The 21,614-nt window shown below is 34.3% G+C and overlaps 3 protein-coding genes across 5 annotated transcripts; 1 reads left to right on the top strand and 2 right to left on the bottom strand.

Annotated features, from left to right (window-relative positions):
• Positions 1-1,544: 1,544 nt before the first annotated feature.
• On the top strand, positions 1,545-4,112 carry LOC112500666 (kinase-interacting protein 1-like). Its single transcript, XM_025104213.1, has 3 exons — positions 1,545-1,638; positions 1,719-2,737; positions 2,969-4,112. Exons 1-3 carry the CDS (start codon positions 1,545-1,547, stop codon positions 4,043-4,045), a joined length of 2,190 nt encoding a protein of 729 aa, XP_024959981.1. The 3' UTR covers positions 4,046-4,112.
• Positions 4,113-4,328: 216 nt separating this feature from the next.
• LOC112500676 (nicotinamidase 1) lies at positions 4,329-7,553 on the bottom strand. The gene is made up of 5 exons (XM_025104225.1): positions 7,343-7,553; positions 6,056-6,239; positions 5,799-5,932; positions 5,475-5,660; positions 4,329-4,607 (listed from the first exon to the last, which is right to left on the bottom strand). Exons 1-5 carry the CDS (start codon positions 7,484-7,486, stop codon positions 4,527-4,529), a joined length of 729 nt encoding a protein of 242 aa, XP_024959993.1. The 5' UTR covers positions 7,487-7,553; the 3' UTR covers positions 4,329-4,526.
• Positions 7,554-14,645: 7,092 nt separating this feature from the next.
• Positions 14,646-21,264, bottom strand: LOC112526592 (protein ecdysoneless homolog). Of its 3 annotated transcripts, XM_025136944.1 has the most exons (8): positions 21,092-21,264; positions 20,210-20,322; positions 19,427-19,488; positions 17,820-19,075; positions 17,256-17,594; positions 16,770-16,909; positions 15,685-15,848; positions 14,646-15,113 (listed from the first exon to the last, which is right to left on the bottom strand). In XM_025136944.1, the coding sequence occupies exons 4-8, from the start codon at positions 18,983-18,985 to the stop codon at positions 14,934-14,936; spliced, it is 1,989 nt and encodes a 662-aa protein (XP_024992712.1). In that variant the 5' UTR covers positions 18,986-19,075; positions 19,427-19,488; positions 20,210-20,322; positions 21,092-21,264; the 3' UTR covers positions 14,646-14,933. The 3 variants fall into 3 exon arrangements, with proteins under 3 accessions (XP_024992712.1, XP_024992729.1, XP_024992721.1); XM_025136961.1 differs by lacking the exons at positions 20,210-20,322; positions 21,092-21,264 and adding an exon at positions 19,724-19,742; XM_025136953.1 differs by lacking the exons at positions 19,427-19,488; positions 20,210-20,322.
• Positions 21,265-21,614: the final 350 nt, after the last annotated feature.

The raw sequence follows: 21,614 nt of genomic DNA, 5'->3' as shown, positions 1-21,614 counted from the left end.
TTATTAGATCTAAATTAAATTAAAATAAAATTGAATTGAAGAAGTTACAAAAAAAAAAAAAAAAAAAAACCGAGAAATCTAAACTATATTATAAAGCATTTGACAAAAACTTTTAAAAACCTTTTTTTATATATGAAGTATGGCTTAATGATGTATATTACTAAAAAATCAAAATTACAAGTAAATTTTACGTAAATATAACTTATTAAAGCTCTATTTTTAAATTCATGTAACTAACTGCAGATAAACATAATAAAATACAAGATAAACATCTAATTTTAAATATAAAAAATCCAAAACATGATTAAGATAATAATTGAGTTCTAACAGAATGCTTAATTATTATCTTGATAAAAAATTATATTATTAAACCAAAAATAAATTATTTATTATTAAATCTAAATTAAATTATAATAGAAAAATTGAATTAAAGAAATTACACCAAAAACACCGAGACAACTATTAAATAGTTAATTTGATATTAATATCCATATAATTTTTTTTAAATTTTTATGATATGTTCAAATTTATATTTCATTCAAATATAAAAACATTATTGCTTTATCAAAATCTCATAAAAACTGTATTATATCGATAAAGACAATAACTAAAAGCTAAACATTAAATCGAGATATATCATGATGCATTGTACGAATACCTTTCAAATTTAAACCGATCAAACACCACCTTTATGGTTATCTCTTGGATTCTAAGCCTCTGGTTTTTTGTTTTGGGTAGTTGAGGTTCTTCATGTGTTTGGGAAGGGATGAAAGTGGCTTTTGATGGGGTTTTATTTCCTTTGTTTTGTTTGGTTTGGTTTGTAGCTTCTGTTGGGGTTTCCTTCATGCACCTTGGAGGAAGGTTATTTGGTGTTGGTTGCTTTTTAGTAAATGTGTGTGGCTTCCATATAAAGGAAGAAAGATAAGAAAATGGAGAATATGAAAAGTTAACCAAAATAAGAATAAAAATAAAAATAAGAATCCAAGTTTAAGGATGTAATCATTGGGTCATGTAATTTGTAATTATTAATTGGGATGTAGATATACTTACTAAATTTAGTAAGAAGTTTGACATGTCAAATAAATATATCTATTAAGATATACCTGACATATAAAGAATTATTTAAAGGAGGATTATATGATCCAAATATTTTGGACCAATAAAAAGTTATTTCTATTTTTAGACTCCTTAATGATCTCTTATGCACATACATTATTTCTATTTTTAGAAGCAAATTCACTTCATAAGATGCCCCCATCCCCCCTCCTTTCTTTCCTAATTTGCAGCAATCCCCCCAATTACCCTTTTGCTCTTTGTCTTGTTTGCTACACCATTATTTCTCCAACTTTCCTCCCTCTACCAAAGTTTTTTCATCCCCCTCTCTCCCCCTCTCTCATCCCCTGTCGAATCAAATTGGATCGGGTCGGGTTGAATTAGAGTTGTTTTTTTATCATTGGAAAACGGAGAGGGGGGGAGAGAACAAGATACGGGATAAGGAAGGAAGTTAGGAAGGAAAGTCGAAGATCAACGCTGTGTTATCGGAGATGATAGAAAAAGCTGCTGGCAACGGGTATTCGTGGTGGTGGGCTAGTCACATTCGAACCAAACAGTCCAAATGGCTCGAACAAAGCCTTCAAGGTTAACCAACCAACTAACTAACTAACTTTCGTGTATATATGTGTATGATCATTTAAACTGTAACGAGTTTCCATTTGCAGATATGGAAGAGAAGGTGGAACATGTACTGAACTTGATTCAAAAAGATGGCGATTCGTTTGCCAGAAGGGCGGAAATGTACTACAGACATAGGCCGGAGCTAATAAGCTTTGTCGAAGAAACTGTCCGTGCTTATCGAGCTTTAGCCGAACGGTATGATAAGTTGTCAACCGAATTGCAAAAGGCCAACACGACCATTGCTGCGATTTGTCCGGAAAAAGTCATGTATGACGACTACGACGATGACTATGCCGATAGTCCCTCTAAAATGCCCAAAAACACCTCTCAAAACACAACCAAGATGCCCAAAAACTCGAAAATGCCACGTAAAACCGTAAAGGGTCTCCTCAAAAACGCGTCAAAATCGATCCAAGGAACAAAGACGACTAAGACCGATCGTTCAGATGATGTCTTGAGATCTGGTTTGACAAAAGATGAGGCACTTGAAGAGATCAATAAGCTTCAAAAGGAGATAGTTGGGATGCAAACCATGAAGGAGTTCATGAAGGGTTCTTATGAAAGTAGTCTGGCTCAGTACTGGGATACCGAAAGCAAGATAACAGAACATCAACAAAAGGTTTGCAGTCTACAAGATGAGTTTCAAGTAAGCAGGATCATCGAGGAAGATGATGCTCGGACTTTAATGGTGGAAGGTGCCTTGAAGTCATGTGAAGAGACCTTAGATAACTTACAGAAGACACAAGAGAAGTCGAGCCAGGAAGCTAAACAAAAACTCAAATCCCTCAAAAACAATGAAGAAAAGGATGCCGATGAGAAGTCAAAGTCAAATGTCCCGAATCAAGATGACCAAAACGAGACTAAAGAATGCTTTGAGAGTCTATCAAAGAATCCTCAAACAGATGAAGAAATGGCAGACACGATCGAAAAGCTCGTGAACAAAGTAATAAGCTTAGAGAGTTCGGTTTCATCCCAGACTGCTCTTATCAACATGTTAAGAGCAGAAGCCGATGATCTACAGACACAGATTCGAAAGTCGGAAGACAATAAGGCTGCCTTGATCGTTGGAGTACCTATTTTGATTAAAATAAGGAAGAGCCTGGAAGAAAAGTCGAATGGGATGCAGGATTTGGACCAGAACGTCAATAACGAAAACAAAAGCCTCAAAACTCTTTTCTCTGAAGCCCTTCACAATCTTGAACTTCTGTCTGAGAAAATTGAGAGTGTGAAGATGAAAGGAGAGTCAGAAGAACCCATTGATGAATCTGCAAACACAAAGATCTTGAGCCCACAGGATGAAGATAAGAAGGTTATTGAGGTTAAAGACTGTGTTCTTGAATCTGAAGATGACATCAACTTACGAGAGATGTTGAGTGGCTTTGAAGAAAAAGAAAAGATTCTGCTTGAAGAGTATATTACCATCTTAAGAAACTACAAGGATACCAAGAAGAAACTGGCTGAAGAAGAGGAAAGAAACCAAGGAGCACTTTCTCCAGTAACGGGCCACGCCAGGAAATTGAACTCCGAAATTGTCAAGAGGGATAACGAGATTCGATTGCTAAAACAGAAGCTGAAACTTCTCCAAGAAACTTTTGGTAAAGATAAAGTAGACATACCTTCAGAAGAGAAAGAGGGTGTTACCTCTCTTGATGAACCTCAACCTGTTTCTGCAATTCAAGAAAAGCTAAGAACAGATATTGATGCCATTCTTGATGAGAATCTTGATTTCTGGTTCAAATTTGGCGCTATGTTCTATCAGGTACATAAATTCACGAAACAGGTTCAAGATCTGCAGGAAATGGCTAAAAAGGTCAAGGCCAATGGACTAATGAATAAATCAAGCACATCTATGTTTACCACGGATCTAATATCAAATATCAGGCCAATATATAAGCACCTTAAGGAGATAAATAATGAACTTACATCATGGTTAGAACGAAGCACATTACTGAAAGATGAATTACAGATGAGATGCTTGTCTTTATCCAACATCCAAGAAGAAATAACAAGGGCTTTGAGGGAAAGTCTGAAAGAGGAAGAAATCAAGTTCGGTTCCCTGGTGGCTGCAAAGTTCCAAGGTGAAATATTGAACATAAAACAAGAAAACAATAAAGTTAAGGATGAACTTCAAGCAGGTTTAGATCATGCCACCGCCCTTAAACACGAAATACAGATGACTCTAGCAAGGTTAGAGCAGGAGTTTGGCCTTGCTGACATTCCGAATCAACCACATCAAAAGTCAACCCGGCGGTCAAGAATACCCTTGAGGTCGTTCCTTTTTGGGGGTAAATCAAAGAAGCCAAAGCTCTCCCTTTTTGCCTGCTTCGGCCATCATAAGAAATCCAGTGTATATAAAGGTGGCCGTATGTAAATCTTTTTACGGGTTATCAACCACAATTGGGGAGTTCACCAAGCTGGTGTGGTATACCCTTGAGGCCATCTACTTCCAGGGTTAAAGCAAAGAAGCAAAATACCTGGACATTTGCCTGTTACACCATCACAGAAGTAAATTGGTGCATATAAAGGTGGCTTTATGTAAAACCATCCAACTTGTTTCTCGTTATTTCTGTGGGGTGAGGAGATGGGTTGTTCATCTAGATAGCGAACAACAGAAACTATGTTTCCTTTTGTTCTCAATTTGGGGAAATTGGGTGTGTCATGATCCATACGATGTATTTTTCTATAAACATTCAAAAGCTTGCAAGTACAACATAACAAGGGAACTTTCCCTTTCATATCAACGGTTTCTTTTTCTTGTTACAATATAAGCTTCTGAAAAGCATTAGACTTTCTTTTAATAATGTGTCCTACAGTATTGACAAAGAAAGCAAGCCTCTCAAAATCATCCTTCTTCAAGCTGCAAATGACACTTCTGACACCACCTTAGCTCCCCTGCCCTTTGCCATGTAAAGCCCAACATGGTGCATGAGTTCCTGTTACGAGATTAAAAAATTTGTGGAGAAGGGAAAATAATGATGTTTAAAACAATATATTTAGTTGGGAAACTTCTATTATGAACCAAGACACCATGAACCCCATGCTTGATAATCGACATTCATCTATGAATGTCGTACATAGTAACAAATGGTTTTTGCGCACCAAAAGTAATTTCAAAAATTGAAGGGCAACTACATATATCAGCATAATAATGAACTCAAATTCAGAAAATTAAGTATGGAACATTATTGATTATGAAGAATTTGATGACAGGCCTTCGCTGCAAAAGATCCCGGAATTGGTCGATAGCATAGGCTTTTGTTGTGCATTCGTTTTAGAGACAAATGAATGATAAATCATGAGCCAATATAGCTACATGTTCTTTTACCTTATAAAATACTTGAAAATATGTTAAGGGTTTCCTTGGGGGAGCAATTCTTGTTAGGCAGATCAAACATGTGGATGCATGAAAATGAAATTAAACCACACAATCTGTCTTCCGTTAATGATGTATTAAACTTGAATAATCCTACTAGTGTAGAATGAAATAACATAATAACATATCTATCTTTGAAAGCCTATATAGCAAGTTTTAACAATCTCCTAATAGATACAAAGTGCATACATGAAATGAAAGTAAAGCACACAATCTGACTTCCATTCATGATCATTCAACAACAAATAATCCTACTGGTGGTATGGGGTAGAATGAAGCAAAAATCTATCTTATAAAGCCTATATGGAAAAGCTTTAACAATCCCCTAATAGATATTGTACAAACCATTGATTATTTTTCAGTTTTATCTGTGGATGTCAATGTTAAACACACTCATGACTAGGATGATCTACAGTAACAAGTGTACCTGAGGGTGAGCAAGAGCTCCAGTGATGCTCTTGGCAACATGTAGTGGAAGGTCAAAAGTTGCACACCCACCAGAATACACAATCACATCCCTTAGAGGTGTAAGATAACCACGATTTCTTGCAGAGAGTGCAGAACACACAAAGTCCAGTACGCATACATCTGTGCATATCCCTACAACCAATATCTGAAGAATAGAATAGTTATCCATCATAGTAAATACTAGAGATTATACAACATGCCATTGTTATCATCTTCCACCAAGAAGGAAGAGCCATCTATTTGTTTGATTTCACTAGTTAATAAATATATACATGATACTTACAGCTTCAATCTGGTGTTTTTTCACCCAATCTACAAAGACATTAGATCCATCTTTCTCAAAAGAACCAAGAAATCCATCAATGCAGTCTTTACGTCGAAGTGTCACGTTCGACTCGTTTTCCAACCATTGTAAAGCTACAAAAAAGAGATGGAAATCAAAATCAGAATAGCAAAAGGTAGCTTGAGATGAAAAAATTCAAATACATTTTCAGCTTATCATCATAGGCTGTATCAAAATTTGCACAGGAGAAAGGCTACCAGGAACCAAGTTGGCTTCTTCTGTCCCAGCTAAACAGTGAGGAGGGTATGGGGGCTCAAGGACATCTGGCTGATGAGTATCAAGGAAAGCAAACACGGGCCATTTCTTTTCACAAAACATTCTGGCAAGTCGTGTTGACTCATCAACCATTCTAGATATTTGTTTATCGGGTACTTTTGGAGCCTGTCCAAGAGTGACATACATTATATTAAAACGAAGTTAGCATCACTTTTCCTACAGATTAACAGCAAAAAGGTGAACAGAGAAATGCAGATAACATGACTTGCATATGGTGTTGGTCTAAAAAAACCATGACCCAAATTGCTTAAGAACTTGAAATATTAAATTATGCACTTGTGTACTTAACATTATGTCACAAACAAATCCATGAAAAAGCAATCAAAGAACTAGAACAATTTGCCATCACAAAGCTCTATTAATCCAATAAATTGAGTGCAATTAGTTCAAAGAAAAGCAGAGAATAATCTATTTAGGAGAACTGTTAAGAATGTGTTTTCTTTTCCATATTCAATCTTCATCAATATGGAAAAAGCAACAACATCCTTTACCACAGGAGTCTTACTAATTATAAGGCCAACACAAATATCAGTTTTGATTACAAAAATACTGTTTGGGAAGACCTGTGTATTCCTTCCATTCGCAGTTGACTTGCACGACCAGTCCCTTGAAAAGTTTCTAAGTTGAAAATCAGCTCATCTGATCTCAAAAACAAAAGTTTGCGTCCCTATTTTTAGATATAAAAAATTAGAAAGAAGAAATAAACCAAGCATCAAACAGAAAATACTCCCTTCCTCACGCATTAAGTCTGTATTTGAGCTAAGAAATTTGGTTTTTTCTCTTTTGGAAACTTGAAAATTATCAGGTCGGGTGGACATTTCTTTGACCAGACGAAGTAATAAGAAGAAAAGGAAATCCGAATATGCTATAACATGTGATGTCTCTCAAGCTAATTTACTATTTGGTTGAAGAACTCGACAGGTACCGGTGGACCGAACCACGGTTAGATATTCATGAAAATGCTACATCACACTTAATGAATGTCCGACAATTATATGGTTCAAGCTCTGATAGGTATCCGTTGGGTCAAAAACACTGTTCTCTATTCATGATTATTCTATAAAATGTAAATTAGAAGGATATGAGAGAATAATTGAATATACAATAACATAATCATATCACTGCAATCCATAACCACGAGGTAACAATTGAGAAAACGATCGAGAGAGATTAGATTGAGAAAAATAAACGAGCGTGAAAAGTTTTACCAAATGACCAGCACCAACGGTACAGAAGCCGTTAACGATATCGACAAGGACAAGACCGGTACGCAGGTCACCGGAAAACACCATTGACTCATCATCCACTGGAAGCTCGTTCTTCACCAGATCTATCGCCCTCTCCGACGACATTTTTCACAGATTTTCAACTCAACGTCTTCAACACTCTCTTTATGTCTATCTCTCTCTCTCTCTCTATATATATATATATATTATGTATATATACACCCATTCAAATGGGTGTGCAGCTTGGATTTGTTGACTGCGGCTTGTTTTGGATTGTTCTCAAAGTACTTATTTTCCAATTGACTCCCTCAAGGATTTGGGATTTGTCTTGGATGGCCCTTCTCTCTATATTTGTTTACAAAGAAAAAATAATAATAGTTACTTTTTCTTTTTTGACAAACTACTTACAAAAACAACGTATTTTAATTTGATTCATATTTTAGGTAATGTATTTTTGAAACTTTCATTTTAATACTTAAAATGTAATGTTTTAAACATTTAAATACTCGAGTAACCGGTTGTACACTAATTTAGATTAAAAACAAGATTAATTTTAGATTAAAAAAATATATGTCACTAACCATATCAACAAATAATATCGAGTTGAATACCACATCAACATGATAGCTGGTTAATGTTTTAACCGATTAATCCATGTTATCCATACATTTAAGTACGTGAGTAACCGGTTACATTTTGATTCATATTGCATAAAAAAGTTTTAAAAATAAGTTATCCAAAATATGAATTAAAGTATGTCATGCAATTTGTCCTTTATAATCATATATTTAATTTTTTGTAAATCACATTTATTATATTATTTCAATCATTTTCAATGTTGGTGATCATTTAGATACGTTGACTATTTTGAACAAATATGATGTACTTTCTTTTTTTATTTAAAAATGATGTGTGTAGAATAATATTGTATGTTTGTATATGTGACTGAAAATATGATAATATTTTATGATTTTTGAATTTCAAACATATTTTTTTTAATTCATAATTTCAAATACCTTGTAATTCTTGGAGAAAATAATCACGTTTTTCTTATGGGGTGGGAGAAAAGTAGAGGGTTATTGTACGGTGTTTGTAAAAAAATTTCATGATCAATTTTATAAGTTAATGATATAAAGTTGCATGGTGACAATTTTGTGATTATTGAGAAGTCTCGTGATAATTTTGTGATTATGAGTGTTCAGATTGTAGATCTAATCTAATGGTTGAGAATTGGTCTTACGGGTCTCACAAAAAACTATTGGTCTCACATGATCCCAAGTCTCTATATATACTATATTATAAAGCATTTGACAAAAACTCTTAAAAACCACTTTTTATACGTAAAGTATTGTTTATTAATGCATATTACTTAAAAGTCAAGATTGCAAGTAGATTGTGCGTAAGCACGACTTATTAAAGCTCCATATCTAAATTCATGTTACTAACTGCAGATAAGCATAATTAAATACAGGATAAATCTCATTTTAAATATAAAAAATCTAAAATATAATTAGGATAATCATTAAGTTCTAACATAATACTTAATTATTATCTTTATAAAATATTATATTATTAAACCAAAAATAAATTATTTCATTATTAAACTTAAATTAAATTATAATAAAAAAATAAATTAAAGAAATTACATAAAAAAATAGAACTTTTAAATAGTTGATTTTTATATTAACATTGGTATTTTTTTCTTCAAATTTTTATGATATCTTTAAATTTATATTTATTTAAAAAAATCTTTATTGCTTTCTTAAAAACACATAAAATCGTATTATAACATCGACATAGACAAATAATAAAATAGAACATTAAAATCGAGATGTGTCTCACTGCATTGCGCAAGTATTGTTCTAGTATATCAAGAGGGGTTCAAATGAAAACATCACTATTTTACGAAAATGTTAGAACACTTATGAGTCTCCAATTTAATTAACACATGGTAAAAATTAGAATAAATGAAAATAAATTAGTGTTTATCCGTAATTTTTTGTTATCCTTGATTTATCCTTGTCCCTTAAATTTTATTGTTATCATCATAGACTTTTTATGTTGATGCATTCGTTGATGATAATATTGAGGTAATGATCTAATTTTTTCGTGATAATGATTTGATAAATTAAATACTTTTTATGATGTAATAATCATCTAATGATTATGTGATTTTTGTTGTGATAATCGAAAATCACAACAAAAATCACGATTATCATGTCTACATTCATCGCTCTGTCTATTTATTATATGATTTTGTTGTGATAATTATTTGATACCAGTTAGCATATTATATGTATTTGATTTTAGAGATAAAGATGTCATTGAAGTTACAGATAAATAAAAAATCACATGATTAACCTAAATTAATTACTTTATTGTATTTTTATTTTTATTATGAATTAAATAATTTGGAGGCACATAACTCTGATAAACATTCATCTAGACCGTATGTACATGTGCATACAAGTAATTGAAGTTGTTTTTTTGGTTTTACGCACTTGTGCATGTTATGCACCTATGCATACCAGACAAATTGCTTATAAATTACTTGTATCTAGATGAACAATAATCAGGGTGTTTCCCAGTTTTTCATTTTTTTGAGATTTTTCCCTAAATCTAACCATATATATATATATATATATATATGTATATATATATATATATGTATATATACATATATGTATATATATATGTATATATACATATATATACAAATATTATTTTATAACTTATGTCTATAATATAAAAAATACTATATTATATTATAATTTTATAAATATATAAAAATACATTATAATTTATAAATACATAGTACATTATAAAATACAAATATGGCGAAAAATCGTGTGAGAAGGTAAATTATGGTGAGAAATATAAAAAAAGATCTGAACTTGATCAAACTTGATCACTTTTAATCTTATTCTTACCCATGAATTGCACTTTAGAAGGAAATGAATCTAGTGCATCTTGGTGCACCTCATTAGCGTTGACATTCAATTATGATGATCCAATGGTGAAGATCTCTTCTTACACTTCTCATCATAACTTTCCTTCTCACCGGAACTCAACCTTTATAAATATATATACATATAGGTTATGAAAGATCATGCGAAAAATTGATCAATTTGTGAGAAGACATGAAGTTTCAAGATCACACATAATCACATGTAAAATGAACGCTTGATTATAAATGATTAAACACATCCAATACGAACGCGTTCGACTTTGTAAGCGCGAGAAAAGGTCATAGGGAAGGTCGTCTGCTATATTATCGGTTAATGCAACATGTGTTTAATAATATATATGATTAAGTGTTTGTATCACATGTAATCATGTGTAATTCTAGAACTTCTCGTCTTCTTACAAAATGAATGTCTTCTGGTTTGAACCAAATCCCATATATATATATATATAATATGCACATAATAATTGTAGATTTTGTTATGTTATGAGAATAAAATAATAATTTTATATTTTTGTCCAATGTTGTTCCACCTTTTTGAGTGAAACAAAAAACTCTAGTTTGGTCCTATGCAAATAGGTTCGTGTCCCACCTCATTTTTCTCTCATACTATACCAAACGTGAAACAATTTTTTGTCCCGTCATATCTCATTAGCATCATTATCAAATTTAGGAGGTGTTTGGGATTTGCTTATTTGAAACAACTTATGTTTTTCTACAAAAATCCTTATTAACTTATTATAAGTTAGAATGGTTTAACTTCTTCAAAAAATCCATATTACCGGCTTGTCATTGATATAAGTTGTTTATCCAAACATTCAAAAGTATTTATTACCGGTGCCACACTAGAATAAGTCAATAAGTTGTTTTTATAAGCAATCTCAAACACCCCCTTAAAGATAGAGAAAATAAAAATATGCTTTTATAATTCCTCTAGGTTCGATCCCGTGTATTACACGGGGTAATTTGAAAAAATTAAATCATGTCATGAACTTATCTTACAGATATGAATGATCATCGAAAATACGATGCTACTTAAGACTTGTACTATTGAAATAACTCTGAAGTATAACCCTGAAGAATGACTTTTCAGACTTTAATTTAGAAATGAAACTATATTAATAATTAGTTAAAATGAAGTTAACCCTAGAATAAAATTAAATGTGTTATTTTGAACAAATATAGACATATTTTTGGTAAAAAAAAAAAAAAACCTTTTATAGCCAGCATGTTAACCAACAAAACTCGTCTTACATAACTCTTTGACAACATCAGGAAGTGATAGCTGAAAGCTGTCACGATTAGCTGTAAGCTACCTCTTCAGTGATAGCTGAAAGCTGTCACGATAAACTGAAAACACAAGCTGAAGGCTGTCAGCAATAACCTGTCAGATTAGCTGAAGGCTGTCAGCAATAAGCTGACAGATTAGCTAAAGGTCGTCAGCAATAAGTTGTCAGATTAGCTGAAGGCCGTCAGTGATAAGATGTCAGCGATAAGCTGAAAGCTGAAGATTGTTAGCAATAACCTGTCAGATTAGTTGAAGGCTGTCAGGTGTCAGCAATAAACTGTCAGATTAGCTGAAGACTGTCAGTGATAAGTTGTCAGCGATAAGCTGAAAGCTGTCACGATAAGTTGAAAACACAAGCTGAAGGCTGTCAGCAATAAGCTGTCAGATTAGCTGAAGAAAATTAGTCTGAACTAAATCCCGTTTAGTAGGGAAATCAGCTAAGCCACGATAAAAAAAAGATACATTTTTAGATGGGCAGATGTCAACCAAATAGGCCTCTTTGAACCACTAATGTAAATTGTGTCTAGATACATGTTTAGACGGGAAAATAAGATAACTGACTCACCAAAAGATGACACGTGTCACCCAAGTTACTTATTTATTAGGTGTATAGATTATCAGATTTAACTATTTTAGTTAAATTAATAAATAGATATAGTTAATCTAAAAGAAAAGAACCAAGGAACATTTTTTGATGTAAAAAAAATTGTTAATCTTAATGATTTGTCTTTTATAAACTTAATACAAATGATATAATTAAGACTAGAGTAAGGGGCCGTTTATTAAATACTTACCCGGTAAGTGACGCTTACCGCGTAACTATTTAGTTAAACGACCCCTAAATTACTATATTATATTATAATTTTATAAATATATATAAATATATTATAATATATAAATATGATGAAAAATTGTGTGAGAAGGGAACTTATAGTGAGAAACATAAAAAAAGATTTGAACTTGATCACTTTTAATCTTATTTTTTTCCCATGAATTGCACTTTAGAAGGGAATTAATCCGGTGCATCTTGGTGCACCTCATTAGCGTTGACATTCAATTATGATGATCCAATGGTGGAGAAATCTTCTCACACTTCTCATCATAATTTTCCTTCTCACCAGAACCCAACATTTATTAATATATATACATATAGGTTATGAAGGATCATGCGAAAAGTTGATCAATTTGTGAGAAGACACGAAGTTCCAAGACCACATATAATTACATGTAAAATGAACGCTTGATTATAAATGATTAAACACGTCCAAAACGAATGCGCTCGACTTTGTAAGCGCGAGCAAAGGTCATAAGGGAAGGTCGTCTGCTATATGCCGGTTAATGCAACATGTATTTAATAATATACATGATTAAGTGTTTGCATCACATGTAATCATGTATGATTCTAGAACTTCGATTTCTTCCTTTGTGTGTGTATATGTGTCTAACATCGAATAAAACATAAGGTGATTTTCGTTTTTAGATTTTGATTACAGGTTTGATTTAGGGTTTTAATTTAGATTTATGGGTTTGTTCTTAATGTAAAGTTGGAGAAGGTGAAGATTTGAACAAAGGAGGGGGTTCGCTGGTGGTTCGTCTGAGAAGACTTCATTTTCGACTGCTCCTGTGTTCCCATCACATCCTTCGTTCTCTGGTTCCTCCAACTTCAAATCAACGTCGTATTCCACCATCTTTGGTTCTCCTAACTTCTAAAGCATCAACACATTCTACCATCATCGTTGGATTACCATAAAAATTGAACCATAGACACATCTAGATGTGAAGATGGTTCACGAATTCTCCTCTCTAGGTCACAATCCAATCCAAATGGTAAAATGACATTTCTTGCCCTCATGTTTAACGGATCTATCGGACTCCAAGGATCAAAGCCATGAAAAAATGCATGTTTGCAGGTGTTTTATATAATAAATGAAGTTTAAGGATCAAATCCATAAAAATCATATACCATAAGGACCAAATTCGTAATTAGCTCTTAAAATCATTATAGTAATATAAATATATTTATAACACTTCTTTTTGAACATTATTAAAAAAAATAACGATCTGTCCTTAGTATAGGGTTACAGGTGTAATTTCCAAAATTAGAAGGGAGTCATATGACATTAGACTAAATCTGAAGGACCATAACTCCATAAAACAGAAACCAAGATATAGTAGGGAGGTAGGACCCAATGCTTTGACATTTTAGGAGATTCCTTGGGATAAGAATCCAACTTTTTGTTCTTTTAAAGAATCATTATATATATTTTAATTTTTGAAAAAAAGTCCACAAAAAATTAATTGGACTTCACGGACCGTTTACTAGACACTTACCTGGTAAGTATTTATCGATAAAATTCAATACTATCGCTTACCGGGTAAGCTTTTATTCACTAATACGCATCATATGCAACAATTTATCCCGATAAACACTAACCATGATAAAAGTCCTCGTTCTCACTTACCGGGTAAGACTCTCAATTTCTGTCTTCGCTCTTACCAGGTAAGATTTTTAGTCCTTGTCATGTTCATCCGGTAAAGTAAAGTGACTTCGTAAGCGCTTACTCGGGTAAGCGTTTAGTTAACGACACCTAATCCCCTTGTTTACCTGGTACCAAGTTCAGTCAGCAACTTTACCTCTTAACAGGTAAGTGTCTCTTACCTGAGAGGAGGTGGTCAATGTTTAGTGAACAGTCCCTAAGAGCAGTACTTTAAAATCAGATTAACCGGTTGTTTATAGCATCGCAAATTTGTGTATCATATGTATCCTGTGGTGTGAGGATGCTGCACCCGAATACTGGTATGTGAAACACCCCCATGACAGTAGTTGATAAGATATGGCATACGCATGTTTTTCTTCCTCAAGTCAAACCACATGACCAAATATTAACATGTACTGCTGCTCCTCAACATCCTATTTCAATTTCAACTGAAAAATTCAAAATTTTACACAGATATCTTTGATCTTTTAGCTCTTTACTTGTCGGTTTTCAAGTTAAATAGTTAATACCCATTTTGTCACATGCGGTCAAAATTTATTACAGCACCATGCCGAAACTACCAATTCCAAGACCCAAATGCATCCTCGAAACATCATCAAGATGAACTTGAGCATCCATGTCATATGACAAAATCAGTGTTTCAAACGCTACCAGAAGATCCCTCTAGAATTTAACTATACTTAAACATTTGTAAGAAACACGGTACTATTTTACATGTATTCAAATATAGAGTCGGAGTAGGATCAATCAGAAAGCTAACCTCTCAGAAAATCAAGTATCTTCGCCTATGAAAATTGGAAGGTTGTAAAAGAGAGAGCAAAATCATTTGTCGGTCTTGTCGTCTTGTGGGAGTTGAAGGCCCATGAGGCCAAGCAGATTAGAAGCTGGACCTGGTAGTCCCTCTTGAGAAGAAAATGAACCAAGAAAACTCTTCACAAGGTTCACATCTACATCCACATGTGTGAACTCATCCTGCACATCTCCAGCGGCATTTGATGTTCCCTGAAATCATCATAAATAAAGTCGTTGAAAAATAGTTCAAATTCTTCCAGAAAGTCATCTGCAACATAAAACTATCAAAACGGAGCGGGTTTGTGAATGCTAAAAGGCAGATATAGGATAAACGCTGATGGCGGTGCATCCCTAATTGCAAAAGCATATTACCATCCTATAATAGTCAAAGGGCTTAGGTCTTAACCAAGAAGAAACATAAAGAGAGAGATAGAAAGAGCAGAGATAACGCTTAAAAATACATAAAAGGGCGGAACCAGCTACTAGAATGTGGTGTTCATCAAAGCTAAAATTAAATGTAGCGAAAAAATGTAATTGTATTTGAAAGTGGATATATGAAAATAAACAAAAACTACAGAAAACTGATATTTTGAAACATGTTAAAGAAAGTAATAAAAAATTAATAGGAGATTTAAGTCCTTAACTTAGAGATGTGTGTATTCTATGAAAAGGTGGAGCATATTGTGAAGTGTAAAAGACCTTAGAAACCAGACAGGTGTATAAAATATGGGGCAGTTTACCAAACACTATCTGTCTGATAAATGGAGATGGTAAAACTAACCTCATCCTTTTTGAAGGTTGGCTCATTTGCACGAACAAAACTTTTACCAAGTGTCGTGCTCTTGAGTTCCTCACTCAGAGCATCAGAGTAAGAGCTCATGAAAGCTGTTTGTTCATCTTCGTGATCATCAGACACCTCTCCAATATCGCTATCTTCAGAATCATCTGTATTCAAATGATGTTACAGTAGCATGGCGTTAGAAATGAAAAAAACTACATAAAAATCCACAATAGATTTATGCAACATTCAAATATACTCCTCGTGATCATCAGGACATCTAGTATACTCAAGAAAGCTGTTTGTTCATCTTCGTGATCATCAGGACATCTAGTATACTCCTCGTGGAATGAAAATTTGTTAACAATCACGGAAAACCTCAAATCATGATATGAGATGAACTGCCAAAGCAATTTTAATCACATAATGCAAATCCTTCCTAGCAAAAAATGGCCAATTTTGTCGCTTGTCTTTCTTTTAAAGATATATATCAACCTAAACAAGATAATAACAATTAAAAAAATGTGCAAGTAGCATGCCAAAAAATGCTTTTTGGTCATCTAAACAACCAGACAGCTTAGGTTTGGAAAACTGAGAAATGGTACAACTTTCTGCATATGCCCATATCTCATGTTACTGTGATTTATCACTGCTGATAGTTGCATCAAGGGTACTGTCATCTAAAGTTTAGAATGATCAGAAAACAGGGAATATGTACCAAGCAAAGCAGGGAATATCTATTCTCCTCAGAATACACCTCAGTGCCATTGGTTGCATGCTACAGCTACAGCTAAAGGCATAGCACTTCCCTTTTTATGTTTTATATTCACTTTTCCTTGCTAATATTTTCAAAACGGGACAGCAGTAAGTTGGTATATTCTTACCAATCAGTTGCAAATTATATTTGATGTCTAAGGCTAAAAGATCACCAGAAAGTTCTGGCAATGTTCAATGTCACGTGTGAGGTGCAATGAGGAAAGGATACACTATTGATACCTTGTTCCAGAGAGAATTTAAGATAGTTTGAATCAAGTGATTTTAGACATGTCAAGAATAATGATGCAGTGATGATTCACCCAAAAACTCACCCAAATCCATGTCAGAGGAAAGGTCTTCATCAACATCATCATCATCATCATCATCAGCATGTTCTGCATTTGGAGTCTTCATAACTGACTCGATTTCTTTCATAAATCGCTCCACATCAAGGTCCACATTGTTTGGATTCCTGAAAGAACCAAAAAACACAGACATCTAATATAGTAAAAATCTGATATTACTTGTTAGTAAATCCTATTTTGATGACTGTCTCAAGCCAACTTATGCTGACCTCAAAGCCAAGATATTATTACTTTTTTTTGGTCAAGATCCTATGACAGCCTATAAATACCCTGCTGTCACCACAGGTAACAGGTAACAAGTAACAAGTATGTAATGAACACATTATTTACGAAGATATTTGGTGAATATCCGATCTTCCTTCTCCAAAGTTTTTGACACATAAATCATGGCTCATTTAAGAATACAGATGACAAAGAATTAAACTTTTTTTAGCAATAGAAGGATAGACTTGCCTGTCTCCAGGAACTTCTGCTCCCTCGAAGCTTGACATCTTCTGAATAAATGCTTGCATCGATTTTGCTATATCACCAAGATCATAATCATCTATATTTGAGGAGGACGAGGGACCAACATCCTCCTGCTCTTTGGATTTCTTATTCTTTTTACGGTTCAGATCGTAATGTTCCATCTCTTGCTGCCTCTCAAGAAGAGCAGCATTTAGTTCATCCTCACCATTGTAGAGCCACAAATCATCATCTGATGGAGGAACTTCTTTACCTTTAAAGTCATCTGCTGAAAAGGGATGAGCAAGGATATCATCTATGCGCCTGACTGGAGCACTCATAATTTCGCTGCAGAAACAACTACATGTATCAGCAACGAAAATGATGACCAAATAACAGATGTAGAAGATTAGTTTTACTTGTAACACATGATCTAAGATAACAAGGATACAACAGAAGTAGACGGACATTTTAACATGTAAATGGAGACCCTCAGCACACATTTGATGCAGAGCATGCATAAGTCCATCTTTTGAATCATATTTCCACTACAAAGAAGCAGGGGAGACGTACCTTTCTCTGGAATGTAAGGAACTTTTTCTGTAATAATCTTCTGCATTCTCCATCAATCTTTTATACTCCTTTGACCCAGGAAGCAACCCTTCAAAGTACCCACTCCTATCTAAACTTTCTCTATACACCTCCCACGAGCTCCCTTTCCCTTCCAACACTTCTCGTTTTCTCACCTGATAAATCATTTCAAACCCACATGCTATCTTCATTCCCAACTCTGCTGCAGCGTAACCACTATCACTCCTTGTCGGCATTGGATAACACTTAGGGGCCTGAAATGTTTGTTGCATCAATTGTGCATACATTGCACGTGACATCATCACCGTCACCTCAACTATCTCATCAGCACTTTTGTTAGGCAAAAATCTTTCCATATTTGCTGCATACTTCATTGAATCTATGTCTCGGTCATAAAACCCCTCCACAGCTAGTGATATTAAGCAGGGTTCATGCTTCAAGACATGTGCCACCAATGCTGGAACCTGGACCCTAACCCTATGCATATTCTTAATTGCCCTGTCAGGATAGTCCCCAATTCGATGTTTTATAGCTAATTGAACGGAACTTGAAGCCTTGGTTTTATCCTCGCATTTCATTACATACAAAAGAGCATCAAATAAAGTGGGAACCGAAGGGAAATGATTGTTGGGAACAATATGTAAGTTGCCACCACGGATAAAGATACGATTGGTGCTGGTCTCAGGGTTAAGCCACTTTGGGAGGTGGAAAGCAGCCTCAATAAGGAGAAACTCGCCATCAGTGTCCCATACACGGATTGAGAGATTCGGAAATTTGCATGAGATCTCAAAGAGTAGGAACACAACAAACCATTCATCTTCAAGATTGTCTCCATACCTAAGCTTTCCATGAAGATGGGGAAACTGATTCGAGGAAGAGGGGCAAAAGGCACAGGATGCCTGTGTGGACAGGGAGAGACTGAAGGGTTCATGTTGCCATATGTAGCTGGTGGTGTAGCAGGAAAGAGTCTGGAGGATTTGGAGGTGGAGACACTGGAGCTGTGAGGAGAGAAGAGGATCCGTTTTAGAATTTTGGTATTTGAGGTCTGATGAAAGAGAAAAGTCGGGAAATATGGAGAAGAAGACGGTGTCTTCAGGCAGTCTTGAGTTCTTCTGGGAGAAGATGGACGAAGGGTCAGCTTCTGACATTATCTTTACAAGTTATGATTACAGTAACCAACACTCAACAGCTTCAGGTTCCTGTTCTTCAGAAGGAGCAATGCTCTGTGGACAATATATCTGCATATGTAAAGCAAAATTGAGGCACATTTTTCATCAGCAAAAAAACCAAATATAAACAAGAAATCTTTTCCAATATCTTTCAAATCTACAATCAAGAAACAACCCAATCAACTAGGAGCTCACACAAGCATGCTTAGATGACTACCCAATCAACTAGGAGCTCATACAATCGTGCTTAAATTGAAATTTTTCCTCACAAAATTATGGAAAAAAATCAAATGGGCACATAGAGGCAAGCGATTATGGTGATATGAAATTGCCATTATGATTAGAGAGAAACTTCCCCATAGAATTTGGAAATGAAACTTAAAACTGAAATCAAATTTAACAAATTACATCGTTAATCACCTGGATGCGTCTCAAACCAGTCAGTACGGCAGAAGCCTATCTGTGGTTTCAACTTTCAATTTCTGAAAGTTGACATCAAAACCTCGAATCAGGGTTTATGAGGAAAAAATTAGAGAAGTGATAATGGTATCAAAGGAATATGTTGTGAAGTTGCAAGCCTCGCAGAGGTTCAATCAAGAGCAAATGCCCCCGAAAACTCCATGCGATTTTTATAAAATCATCTAGTAGACTAGCATTATTTTATTTTTTATCAGCAGGTACAAAATTTAGCTATAGCCAAGCAATGTTTGTTTTTACCTAAAGAGCTGTTTGGCAGATGCTGAATGATTTGGTGCAGAATGATTCAATGATCTGCAGAAAAAAAGATTAAGAGGCTCTATATGATTTAGTGCATGATGAAAAATGATTGTTTGGTAAGTGTTCACGATGGACTACCTGAATAATAGAAAATTACCATTTTAACCCTCTATATGATTTAATACTAAATTAAACATGAATGTTTGATAACTATTTTTGAATTAAAAAATTACCTTGCAAATGTATCACCTTGTACATATAAACTACAAAAAGAAATATAAATTCGCATATATCATCTCACAAATATAAATTACAAAAAGTAACATCAAATAACATTAATCAAAACATACCATATTAAAAGAAGCACAATGTTACATGTTTATCACAACTCTTAACGAATAAGAATAGAATCAAAATATGTTGAATGCAACCAAAACTACCCCACTATGTCGTCTCAAGATTCAAAACTAGAAAAAATGACAATACATTGGGTGTGTGATGTCCAGGATCTTTGCTTTTATGCCGTTCGCAAAATTGTTGTATGATTTTCCTACACCATTGAGACCCCGACTCATCTCCAAGCAGCGACATGCAAATCTCTCCATAACAAGTTGGAAACAAAGGCTTCTTTGTTAGAATTGTCATAAAGTTGGAATAAGAAAGCTTCTTTCTCAATGCAAAAAAAGCCGACTCTACTAAAATGAACAAAGAAAATTCATCAAAAATATAGCAACTCTAACAAGATTAATCATCATTGACTTGGGTTTTCTAACGTACAAAACTCAACGAACTTTTTCCGTTCAACAAAATTTCCGATTACTCATTAGCATAGTGGAAATGAAAATACATAGCAGGGCAATTTGACTTGCCTAAGTAGGTCAGCATGGTGTTGATCGAGGCATGTTGCCATGAGATCAAAAGTGAAACAACATTTATAATATATGAGGTCCTGTGTAAAGATATTTAGTGCATGTGAGACTTGAGATATTTAAGGCATCTTTGATTTATTACCAAAGGCAGAGCAACATGTATCATATATGAGGAATCACAGTGTGGGGTGTGAAACAAAGAGATGCAGGCATCACCAAATAAAATTTTTGTTTGAGACAAATAATCAAACACCTCATGTGCATTAAATTGTAAAATCCCTATGAATAGTCTTCTATTAGACTAGAAATCAGGAATCACGATCACAAATTGGAACACAGTGGGGTAGTTAGGCTAACTACAAACACCGTCTAACCACCACATCCACCGTATAGCAAGCATTAAAATTGAGCGTAGAAGAAGCCAAATCGCAAAAGCAATATACTATATGCAACATAAAAATTGAGGAGAAGAAATTCAACAGAAGAATAACCAAAATACCAGATAGGAGACAAGGAACAAGGCAACGATGAATGATCAAGAGCAGCGAGGCAGAAACGACCAAAGGAGACGATGAGTAGATGCGAGAAATAAAGGGCAATAGTTGAAATGACGGCCACTGAACGATACGAGCAAGCTCAGAAGATGAACGATTCAGGGGTTTTAGGAACCGTTTAGATGGTTATTCTCAAGAATGTGTAGGAACCCTTGGACTATTTGGCTAGTAAGGTCTACGAGGTTCGAATCCACCGACGTACATTCTCAAACAAAAAACCAGCATTTTTCTAATAACAAATATTTTGAAATCACAACTCTAAAAAAATCAAATATAAATTCAACATTATCGCTTACTTACCGGGTAAGATTTTATTCACTAAAACGCATCGTATGCAACAATTTATCCTGGTAAGCGCTAACGATGGTAAGAGTCGTCTTTCTCACTTACCAGGTAAGACTATCGATTTTCGCCTTCGTTCTTACCAGATAAAATTCTTAGTTCTTGTCATATTCATCTGGTAAAGTA

The sequence above is a fragment of the Cynara cardunculus genome, assembly GCF_001531365.2.
Source record: "Cynara cardunculus var. scolymus isolate 2C chromosome LG 1, CcrdV1, whole genome shotgun sequence".
In the NCBI taxonomy this organism is placed as follows: Eukaryota; Viridiplantae; Streptophyta; class Magnoliopsida; order Asterales; family Asteraceae; genus Cynara; species Cynara cardunculus.
The sequence above is the reverse complement of the archived record's forward strand: the minus strand, read 5'-3'. Positions and strand labels throughout refer to the sequence as shown.